The sequence below is a fragment of the Grampus griseus genome (genome assembly GCF_964374135.1).
Source record: "Grampus griseus genome assembly, chromosome: 17".
In the NCBI taxonomy this organism is placed as follows: Eukaryota; Metazoa; Chordata; class Mammalia; order Artiodactyla; family Delphinidae; genus Grampus; species Grampus griseus.
The window spans coordinates 41,489,209-41,501,711 of record NC_139011.1 but is presented as its reverse complement, the minus strand read 5'-3'; the positions used below and the strand labels follow the sequence as shown (position 1 = coordinate 41,501,711).

At 34.7% G+C, this 12,503-nt stretch overlaps 1 protein-coding gene across 2 annotated transcripts in view; it reads right to left on the bottom strand.

Moving 5' to 3' along the window:
- The window catches only part of VIRMA (vir like m6A methyltransferase associated), a 61,232-nt gene that overhangs the window by 19,416 nt on the left and 29,313 nt on the right, over positions 1 to 12,503 (bottom strand). For both annotated transcript variants that reach the window (XM_082674575.1, XM_082674576.1), the window contains exons 10-16: positions 12,128 to 12,282; positions 9,174 to 9,256; positions 6,972 to 7,065; positions 6,282 to 6,826; positions 5,522 to 5,757; positions 4,801 to 5,053; positions 2,679 to 2,896 (exon numbers count right to left, since the gene is read on the bottom strand). In XM_082674575.1, coding sequence (XP_082530701.1) covers positions 2,679 to 2,896; positions 4,801 to 5,053; positions 5,522 to 5,757; positions 6,282 to 6,826; positions 6,972 to 7,065; positions 9,174 to 9,256; positions 12,128 to 12,282 — 1,584 coding nt within the window. The remainder of the gene's footprint in view (positions 1 to 2,678; positions 2,897 to 4,800; positions 5,054 to 5,521; positions 5,758 to 6,281; positions 6,827 to 6,971; positions 7,066 to 9,173; positions 9,257 to 12,127; positions 12,283 to 12,503) is intronic.

The following is a 12,503-nucleotide window of genomic DNA, read 5'->3' as shown; positions in this document are numbered from 1 at the left end:
TAGTTAATAGTATTATGCCAAGCTTAGTTTCTTAGTTTTGGTAAATATTCAATGGCTATATATGACATCAACACAAGGGTAAGCTGGATGAAGGGTATATCTGAACTCTGTACTATTATTTTTGTAATTCTTCTTAAAGTCTAATATTATCTCAAAAATTTTTTTTCTTGAGTGGGGCCTGCTTCAGGACTAGATGAAAAGTATATAGTGATCTGTTTATTTAAAAAGCCAGATCATACTACACCTCTGCTCAAAACCTTACAATGGCCCTTATAAGTAAACCTAGAGGCCCTTGATGATCTGCCCTCCCCACACCTACCCATTACTTCTCTGACCCTAGGCCCTATCATTTTTCTCCTTGCTTACTCACTTTAGGAGCAACCACCATGGCCTCAAGGCTTTTTCTCAGACAAGTTAGGCATGCTATTTGCAATGGCTCTCCCCCAGCATATTAACGTTTCACTCACTTCCCTCAGTTCTTTGTTAAAGGGCTACCTTCTCTGTGAGGGCTTCCCTGATCACCTCCCCATACTTCATTTAAATGACAACTCTCACCCTCACTTTGGCACTCACTATCCCTCTGCCCTACTTTATGTTTTTCTGTAACATACTATGTATTTTATTTACATGTTTAGCATGTGTCTACCTCTAATAGAATGAAAGCATCAAGAAGACAGGGATTTTTTTTTTTTTAACTAAATCTCCAGCACCTAGAACAGTGTCTGGCCCAGAGAAGAGGGCATTCAATAAATATTTGTGGACAAAATGTTCCTTCATAATGTCTACTATGAACCAGGTTTCTAGGTGCTGGTGGGAGTACAGTCAAGCAAATAGTCCCTGTCCTTGTGCAGCTTATATTCTAGTGAGGGAGACAACCAAATAAGCAATAAGTCTATATAATGTAATGTCAAACAGTATAAATACAGTGAAAAATATAAAGGGGAATAAGGAATGGGGACACAAAGAATAGGCTATTTTAGACAGGCATTTAGACAGGAAATATATTGATACAGATACCTGAGTGAAGTGAGGAAATAAGTCCTATAAGAATCTAGGGGAAAAGCATTTAGGAAAAAAAAAAGTCTGGAGGTAGGAATGAGCCTGACAGGGAGCAAAACTGAGGATAAAAGAGCTATGAGATAAGTCAAAGAGATAAGCAAGGGTCAGACTGTATAGAGGCTTAAAGATCATTATAGAGTTTGAATTTTATTTGCAGTGCAACAGGAAGCCATCAGAAGGATTTAAGCAAAACAGTGACACGTATCTTGTTATAAGTTTAAAAAGATCAGTCTGAGTGCTAAGAAAATGTATTTTCGGGGGACAATAGTTGAAGTAAGAAGAGAAGATTGGAGGCTACTGCAATGGGTCATGAAAGAAAAGAGTGGACCGGATACGGGTGGTAACTATGGAGGTGGAGAAGGGTCATCAGATTCAGGAAGTATTCTGGAAACATAATGAACTGGACTTACTGATGGACTGGATGTAGGGAGTGAGGAAAAGAGAAGAATCAAGAATCTCGAAGTTTAATATTTACCAGGACAAGCAGGACAGAAACATGTTTGAAGCAAGAATATCAAGAGCTCTGCTTTAGCTCAGTTTGGATGCCCATTAGATAGCCAAGTAGAGATGTCAAACAGATACATGGGTTACTTGGAGCTTAGCAGAAAGATCAGAGCTAAAGAAAGAAAAGGGAATAGGTTATGATGACTTACATGAATCTAGCAGAGCCAACGACATCACATATCGTGCTATGGCAGAGGTATGCAAAGGGTATTTGTGAAAGCACCTAACCCAGCTAGGAATGGAGGAATCAAGGAAAGCTTTTTGGTTTTCTTGTATGTGTAATGTATGAGTCTTAAGGGATATAGAGTAAATATCCAGGCACTAGGAAAAAGGACATTCAAGAAGTAAAATTTAAAGACTTTGGTGAGAGATTGGGAGGTGGTGGGGGGGAGAACTTGGATGTTCAGCAGTTGCCATCAACTGAGAGAGAATACAGGAGAATAGACAGACTAAGCAGGTGGAAAAGGTAGCAGCCAGCACCAAGCACAGTAGCTGGAACATAAGTTTTCAACCAATGTTATAAGAATTAATGAGAGGTACAAATACATGTTTCCTAATCCTTTCTATCTCGTATTTCTACGTACTTCTACAAATTCCAAGGAGAACTATGTAGTAGCCACTATCTCCCTAGTGAAGAAAATATGAGGGCATGGAGAGAGAGATGGGAGCAGAAATTACACTTGAGAGACTGAGCAGCATGAGATTTACATCATTTCAAACAAATTTCATCTCAGCCATTCCTCTAGAGAAAAAACACAGAATCAGCACTTTCAGCTTTAGGGTCCATAATATCACACTACCGTCATCTTTGAAGAACTACAAGTGAATGTACCAACAAAACAAATATCTTAGAGCATGAATTAATGACCCTGGAACAATAAGATTTCCTTGTTAAATACTGCAAGATGCCTGCATTAATGTCTATCTATTCAATTTATATTTTTAATCCTAAAGATTTTATTATTAGCAATTTTCATTGCTAATGAATCTTTTCCATAAACACGAAATTTCTCCACATGAAAGAAATCATACCTTCAACCTTCTACAACAGCTATGAATTAATAAATATGGGGGGATTTAAATACAAGAGTATATTAAATTAGATAAAGCATTACCTTTTTAAATGAAATAATCCATAATCATGCTCTGCAAGAAACATCATTGTTCTGACACATGTCAGTAAACAGCTGTAACTACTCTCAGAGTTGGCTAGCACAGCCAGGAGACAGTCACAGATTGAGGCCATCAATTCTTTGTTTGGTAGAGAATTGGAGAGCTGCTCCAGTTCAGAAATAGAACCTTCAGAAGAGTTTGGCAAAATTAGTGCAATGTCCTGTGAGGGAGGAGGGGAGTTGGGAAAAAACAATTTTTTTAAATGATTGTCACTATCACTTAGCGTTTTTATTTCTGAAATACACAGCAATTAGTAATTATCAAAAAACTATGGTTACTGTCCCATCCCAAACATAGATTCAAACACATTAAGAACAAAGGAGTTGTTTTGTCCTTCTATAAAGGTTAATACAAGGATACACACCTAAAGAAATAAAGACAAATATGTTGTTTCACAGTATTTTACTTTATGAGACCAACGTCTTACCACTTGGCAACTGTGCCTGACTCACAGTATTCTTATTTTAAAAGAACATCTCTCTGAAAAATTGTTCCTTCTGGATTACACTGAGTGTAATTTCTATCTTCAGATGGTTAGCTTAGTACTTTTGGTACTAAAATATTTTAAATTACTGTATTATTCATTCATTTGAATATTTTTTAATTTATAAAGAAAGCATCAGAGAAATAAATTTTAATAAATATATCCATATTTGAATTAAAAACAACACAAAAAGAAATGGATGGAGCAAAAAAAACATTTAGGCACAGTCTTCCAATATTTTCCTGTAGTTTTTATATACGTTTAAAATTCAAGTTTTTCAATGTCAGCAAGTTTACCTAAAAATAACTAAAAACTCACACTACTCTTTTTATAGAAGTAAAGCAGACATTACAGAAACATTTTTAAGTATGTGTTATCGCCTTTAATCACCTCAACACACTGGAAGCAAGTATTCAACTTGGGTTAGAACTATAAAACAAAGCTTGAATAGAACGGAAATATAATAAGGTGAGGCCAGCCAAGAAAGAGGCTTAAGTGATCAGGGCAGCTAGGATGCTAAAGTGTAACTCATCACAGTCATACAACCCAACGTGAACTACATTAACAAACACCAGTTGACTGCACATTCTGAGGTATAAAGACTTAAAATAAGCCTTTTTACCTGGTCCAAAACTGTTTTCTACCAGATCCCCTTTTTGTGAAAACAAGTCACACCAAAAATGTTCCTTCTTGAGTGTTAAATGTAACCAAACTGGGTTTTGGTTAGCTAGAAAAAGGTAATCTTCCATGATGGGATCCTATTAAAAATATTCTGCCTGGAAAAATCATATTTGATTGATTTAGATAGTAGGAGCATTCTGACAAGCTAAAATGCCATTAGGCATAGAAATCTCCAAATATCGCAATAACAATGGGCTCTAAAAGTTAAAACAATTCTCATTAATTCATGGAACTATAAACTGGAAGTCAATAATATAAACAGCAGGAAGAAATACTACTACTTTTAGTCAACGTCTTTATAGATGTTTATAGCACAGTAGTCTGAAACACACTAAAATGTAGTAGCCTGTGACGCCTTCAAAAGTTGTCCAGGGACTTCCCTGGCGGTCCAGTGGTTAAGACTCCATGCTTCCAATGCAGGGGGCGCGGGTTTGATCCCTGGTCAGGGAACTAAGATCCCACATGCCGTGGGGCACAGCCAAAATAGATTTTTTAAAAAATTGTCCAAACAAGAAACCATGGTATTAATTCAACCAATCACAAAACTATAATATTCAAGAGTGAATTGGTGTATAATATAATTAGAAGGAAAATGAACATACTAGACATAACCAACCCCAAAGAATACAATGGCACATAAAGTAAATATCCAAAGACAGTGTCTCATAAAGAAAATGAAAAAAGCTATTCAGAGAAACCTGTGAAGTACAAAGTCAAAGAAAGTTATATAGCACCAAATCATTTTATTGTTGGCTCACTGGTCAAATTTATCTCCCTAAACAACAGTAAGAGTAATGAAACAGATGCGATCTCTTTGTTAACAGACAAGATTTACATCAAGAGAAGCTTTTAAGAAACACATACACACAAAAAAAATTTATAAAAATAACTATAAATACCTGATCACAGAGAGACTGCAAAATGGATGTGATAAATTCAACACACTGTTGGCGAATAACACTGTCTCCAGGAGACCGCACCAAAGCCAACAGATCCTGGAATATCTCTGCATATCTTTCATCACCTTTAATAGTTCCATTAATTAGATGCAAAATAGCTAATTTACAAGCTTTGTGTGAAGCCAGAGCATCAAGAAGAGCAAGCAACCTGGTGGTTTGGCTAGTATACTGTTTTTCTTTATCTTCTGAAGTGCTGAAATAAAATCAACACATTTAGTGAACAAAATTCTTGATTTTAAGGCATTACGTAATCATTTGTTTTTCAACACATATCAACTTACACAAATCTTATATAAAACATTTCATTCCTTGGGTATCACAACTTCTCTGGCATTTTACAATTACTATAAAATTTTGTAAATTCAGGTTTTTAATAATGTATTTTCTTAAATCAGAGTACTTCATAGCTCACCTTTCAAACACCCCAATCTTGAAACACGTCAAGATATCTTGCACATGAAATAATGACATAAAGTTTCCTAATTAAAATTAATCTATATTCATGTGTCTGTGTGTCTGTATATATGTATATGTGTATATTTATATGTACACATATTATCTGAGCACACTAAACCCTGGTTTCCAAATTCTAAGTTAAAAAAAATGAATCTGTGTCAAAAATAACTTGAGGAAAAAAATTTTTAATGCAAAATCAAAATACCTTTGCAAGTCTTCTACAATCAAATCCAACACAGTTCTCATAATCAGAAGTGCAGTAGGTGAGGCAAGGTCACATAATTGAACACAAATACGCCGTAACATATGTTGAATGGGCTGGCAGGTTGTGCCAGAGAAAGAGCGAACTATTTCTTGGAGCAACTTTGCTTGAACATGAAGGTGCATGCTCCACAATTTTCGGGTGTTGAGTGCCACTGATATATCATGTGACTCAATAACCTGTTAAAAAAGTATAATGTGTACGTAGATTTTTAAAAATATTTATTTATAGTCACAAAAACTGTTCAGGAAGAACTGTTATGAAAAGAACATCTTTACTGTATACTTAAAACATTTAATTTTCTGTTATACAATTAAACATTTGCTTGAATTCAATGCATCTAAAAAAATCTTATTGTTCTCAGGTTAGCAGTCAGTAGAGCAGAGTCCATTGGTGAAGCAACCTAGTTAATGGCAAATTCTAACACATGATAAAGGTGGGGAAAAAGGATTTAAAAATAACAAAAGTACAAGTACACATAACAGCATAATAAAATTCACATTAACAAGAATTTATTTAAAATGTTACTCCCATATTTCCTTAATGACCAACTTGCTTCAGTTTTATCTCACCCTCATCCAGTTATTTTATGTCTTTCTTAGGGGAAGGAGATGAGGGTTTGTTTTTTTTAAACAAAATCACTGGCTTTTTAAAAAGTGTTATTGCAGTCATTTATAAGATGCATGTTATATGGAAGTGATACCTGAGTTGTTTGCATGGGCAATGGTAGAGGCAGCAGCTCTGAAAGGAGTATGAGTCCAGAAAAAAATCCTTCAGGAACCTTCAAGATCGAAGAAAGAACTTCTTTTAACATTAAAGACCAAGTATTGTTGGCCAGAGTCTCTTCTGAGATTGTGAGCTTTTCATTAACTCCTTGTGTAAAAGTCAGTAATATATCAATGATATCATTCTGAATTTTCTGTTCATCACTATCCAAACGACCTGAGAGAGGGATAGAGCACAGGAGCATGTGTAAAGTCACAAGTGCTGAAGGGACACGCATGTCCTTAAACTCAAAGGATCCACCTCTCAGGAGTTCCGTTAACATAGTTTTAAGAAGAGTAAGTGTGCAGCGAGCCATTGAAATAGTAGTAACTCTGTGAAGGGTGGTCCCCATGTTGACATGGAGTCTCCAAGGCTGAGTCAGAATACTGTTCAATTTTTGCAGCACCCGAATAAAGGTGTCCATTCCTTCAGCAGAAAAAAGCTGAATGACAGCAAGATTCCATTTCAGGTCTTTCTGTTGACCTTTATATAAATAAGGGAGAAAAAAAAAAAAACTCTAATTACTTACATATTAATCATTGGTTAAGATTTTGAATATTTTATTTAATAAATGATATTTATACTAGGCCTAAAAAATAGTAGTTTTTAAGCACAGTAGCCACATTACCTTCAACAGGAGGTGGTGGACATGCCACATTACAGAGAACACGCAAGGCAGTAGTAAGGCCAACTCCTTCTGGGGTCATCAAGTTATCAATATTCTTCAAAAATAAAAATGAATAGAAAGTTTAATTTCTTGGTACCTATCAGGCCCAGAGAAGGTATTAGTTAAAAATATGAGTTTCAAGTTAAGTACTTACATCATTTTAAACTTCTTAACTAAATTTAAAACATGAATAAGGCTAATGAAGTTTATAAAGGTTATATAATCTTTGGCATATGTTGTACCATATATGACATTTTGAACATAAAATGAGTAATTGCAAACACAAGTATATTAAAAAGTACTGACTAAAACAAAGGCTACATACAGATTATGTATGAAACTCTGTGGATAAAGAATTTAAAATAGCTCCTTTTTCGATACTCTTACTATACATCCTCTTTCCCAAAAAGGAAGAAACGACTGATTTTACAAAGCCCTGTGGGTACTAAAGCTCTTTGAAAATTGAGGAAGCATGATGGAATGTTTTAACACTACATAACATACATTTTGAAAAATGCAGATACCACAAGAATCTAGTTATGATGGCCATTTGGGGCATGGCTAGAGGAAAAAGAAATACAGTTGCCTATGTCCTTAGCACCTGCCCACGCTATGCTTCCTGGCAACAAATAGTTGTTTAAGTTGCTTTATTTTTGTAGTTTCCAAGGAGCAGCATATAGATGGCTAAAAAAAACTTAAAAGAAATAGCACTTTAAAATGTTACTAATTCAGCTTCTAAACCTCAGAGGAGAAACCTAAAAATAAGAAAATCCTTTTCCTCATATGTTTCCCACCTTAGGTTATCTTTTCCTCTAATTTCTTCCTTGCTGCCTTTCAATAATTCACAAATTACATAAGGCAGCAGGGAGCCACAGAGTGAAGTTTCAGTCTTAGATCAACTGTCTTTAGTACATCTTAGAATGAGAGTCATTTATAATAACCATAATTAATGGGACAAGGATTTACACAAAAATTAAAACTCTTAATTACAGTATGTATTCAAATTTCTACTACTGAACTTTTTATTGGTTAAGTACTTTAAGTGAAACCATCTGATATTTATTGGATACTTTATATATTCTCCTAACCATGCACAAGTACCCTAAATACCTGACCATCTAAATTTACAGGACACTACTGTACTTCTGCTTAAAAAAAGACCGAACATAATGAAAAACTCTAGATATCATTTGAGGCATAAAGAACAGAAGAATATGATGACATTATAGGAGGAAAAAGTACTCTTAGGGGAGATGGAGGAAAAATGAGAAGGGAGACAAGTTAGTGAAGAAAAATCTGAAGCAGATAAAACCGAAATAGCTCTTTGTTGGTGGGTCAAAACAGCAAAAGATTAGATAATATACATACATTACTTCAATAACACACTGCAGCTCCAAGACCAAGGTGGTTTACACACACAGACACACAGACACATACACAACACATATAGCTCATCTGTTAAATGAAAAAGGAGATAATTCAAGGTCCATTCTGCCCCGCTAGTTTAAAACTTTTTATGCATCTATGGGCACTTTTAGCCCTTCTTCCTATGATACACATTGGATCAGCTAAGGAGCAAAGAAAACTTTTCAAACTTCCAAAACTAACAATGCAATGATTTTAATGAATTTTTTCATTATGAATTACTTGAAGTGTATATGCATTTTTCAACTGTAATATTATGAATTATATGATTTTCAACTCTCATTAGTTACTTCAATTGCAGATTTAACCATCCCAAATTAACAGAACTAGTCCCCATTGCAATTATCTGGAACTGACTCTACCAATTTTTAAGTACAAATTTTGAGGGAAATTCTTTTCCACTAAAGTTTAACTATAATTATATGTTACATTATCATAGCATTTAACTTTAAAACACTTTTGTAAATGTCATCAAAATGGTAGGTGATAATATTCCTATTTGAGAGGGAAAAAAGTAGGACAGAAGCTGGTAATAGAAAGCAATAAAGTTGTGTGCATCTGTGTTCATTATACACACAATTACATACCCATCTATACCCAGTACCAGTCTATACCCACAAGACGAGTAAATCAATCAAGTACACTTAACTGCATTACCTATACAAGTGATTTAAAACAGTATTACTATATACTACCGCACAGTTCTGTAAAATCAAGGCACTTTTAAGTTTTACTTACCTGTTTAACATATTCAATTAGGTTTGGGATGCAGTTAATCTCAAATCTAAGGTTTTTCAGAGGTTCAAGCCACTTGCCAAGTTCTTAAAAACAAAAACAGTAATTCATAATATAATATTTTAAAATAAAAGCCTTTATAACAAAGCCTTTAAAACAAGGGAAGTAAAGGTATTCTTTTCCTGAGAAAAACCATGGTTTTAGATTATCAGATCCATGTTCATTTCAATAAACTAAATTTTATACAGGAATGAACTTATGTCTAATTATTTAAACAAGCTTTAAAATGAAATGAATGTCCTACTATACTGGCTTAGAAATAAAACAACCCAATCCAAAAATGCGCAGGAGACCTAAATAGACATTTCTCCAAAGAAGATACACAGATTGCCAACAAACACATGAAAGGATGCTCAACATCACTAATCAGTAGAGAAATGCAAATCAAAACTACAATGAGGTATCACCTCACACCAGTCAGAATGGCCATCATCAAAAAATCTACAAACAATAAATGCTGGAGAGGGTGTGGAGAAAAGGGAATCCTCTTGCACTGTTGGTGGGAATGTAAACTGATACAGCCACTATAGAGAACAGTATGGACGTTCCTTAAAAACCTAAAAACAGAACTACCATATGACCCAGCAATCCCACTACTGGGCATATACCCTGAGAAAACCGTAATTCAAAAAGAGTCATGTACCACAATGTTCATTGCAGCTCTACTTACAACAGCCAGGATATGGAAGCAACCTAAGTGTCCATCGACAGATGAATGGGTAAAGAAGATGTGGCACATATATACAATGGAATATTACTCAGCCATAAAAAGAAACGAAATTGAGTTATTTGTAGTGAGGTGGACGGACCTACAGTCTGTCATACAGAGTGAAGTCAGTCAGAAAGAAAAAAACAAATACCGTATGCTAACACATATATATGGAATCTAAAAAAAAAAAAAAATGGTCATGAAGAACCTAGGGGCAAGACGGGAATAAAGACACAGACTTACTAGAGAATGGACTTGATGATACGGGGAGGGGGAAGGGTAAGCTGGGACAAAGTGAGAGAGTGGCATGGACATATATACACTACCAAACGTAAAACAGATAGCTAGTGGGAAGCAGCCGCATAGCACAGGGAGATGAGCTCAGTGCTTTGTGACCACCTAGAGGGGTGGGATAGGGAGGGTGAGGGAGGGAGACGCAAGAGGGAAGAGATATGGGGACATATGTATATGTATAACTGATTCACTTTGTTATAAAGCAGAAACTAACACACCATTGTAAAGCAATTATACTCCAATAAAGATGTTAAAAAATATATATATGTATATATTAAAAAAAAGAGGTTACCGCCCTTAGATTTTTGGTTTCTGAAAACTTAAAACATTTACATGGTTACATCTAACTATACTGAATATTTTTGCAGCAATCAACTTACAACATTAAAAAAGAATTATAAAATTGACTGCTCATAAACTAATATAATAACATAATGTTTATTCACCTAATGCTGCCACTGATTCCCACACCCCCAAAAAAGCATACACAAAATGTATTCATTTCTAACAGGATCAAACCCATGAGGGGACATATGCCGAGTGCCTTTTCCCTTATCATGAATTTTAAATTTTATCAATTTCCTAATTTGCCTTTACGAAGTTAAAAGTAATCACTATCACCCCAAAACTAATAACAGCAAGCTTTGTTTATAAAAGAAACACATGAAATATACCATTTACTGCAACCGAACTCAAAACTCTCCTAGAAGCTATGCCGTAAAACCTATACTTTATCACCAAAAATGTTTTTAGAAAAGCATTCTCACGTAATAAGTTCCAGACACTTTATAGGAATGAATGAAGGGAAGTGCAAATAGTAGTCACCCTTCCTTGGTACTACAATCCTGAGGATTACAACTGTTTACATCTGAGTATTTTCCTACGGATTTTTAAATTAACTCTTTCATATATGTACAATATATAGTGTTCAAATGAAAGATATAAGGAATAATAAAACAAATACTAGTGTACCCATCACACAGAAAATGTAGTAAGGCATTAATACTACCTTTGAAGACGCTGCATACCCTCCTTTTATAAAGGCATACTTCAGGGGGGAAAAAAATCTATTTTCAATATAGAAAATTGAGTGCAGTACCCAACTTTTACTGGTGGTATCGCACATAAAATTTAGGATTAAAAAGAAAAGAGGCCTGGGACTTCCCTGGCGGTCCAGGGCCAGTGGTTAAAACTCTGCACTTCCACTGCAGGGGGAACGGGTTTGATTCCTGGTTGGGGAACTAAGATCCCGCATGTCGTGCAGTGCAGCCAAAACAAAAAAAAAAAGAAAGAAAAGAAGCCACATGCTATCATAACATTTACTCAATGTTATCAAATTTTCTACTTGGCAAGGTCAGAAAGCCAAGAACCAAAATAAAATAATAAAAACTTGTAATTAAATCCCTTAAACTTTTCAAGACTGCCCACATAATAAGGTTTGCCATAAACTTCATTCAACATACATTTAGAAAATAATGTTCATATTCATCATTCTTCACTTGAGAATAGCACGTGTTAACCACAAATGGATTTCTAAGTTGTACTTACAACAGTGTTGTACTTAGAAATACATATATAGAAAACACACACACATGCAAACTATAAACAAAACTGAACTTCTGAGTTCATCTTTAATTCTACTTTGATTAGGAACTTCAACCACCCAGAAATTTCCATGGCTTTTCAGAAAAAGGTACTTTGAACAATTTCCTAAAAATCTTTTTAAGAACACCATATAAAATACCTCCATAAAAGGTATCTTAACTTTCAGAAAGTTAAAAACAGGGTATTACCAGGTATATTATCAAAACATGATAAAGTACTAACTACAGATATTCAAAGGCTTTTTTTCTTCACATATCATAAATGCTTAAAATAACTTCAAGTACCATACCTTGCAATTTAGCATTATTTTCATCTGCTTTACAAAGCTTCAAGAGAGATGCTGCATGCTGTTCTAGCATTTGGACATCACTGGAAGACTGAACCACCACCAAAATAAGTATGCATGCATAATTATAAGCTACTGACTTCTTAGACTTGGAATCACTGAAACAAAATAAGGTTTTAAAGTTTTTGATATGAAAATAAATTTTTAGGAACAATTTTTAACATTGTTTTCTACTTGGTTTTAAAGGGATCAAGGAATTTCACAATGAAACATGACTGACTTCCTGAAAACAGGAAATCGCACTTTAAAGTTTCACCTTCAATTCACCTGAAACCACTACTTAAAAGTATGTAATAACGAAGCACATGCATCAAAATGG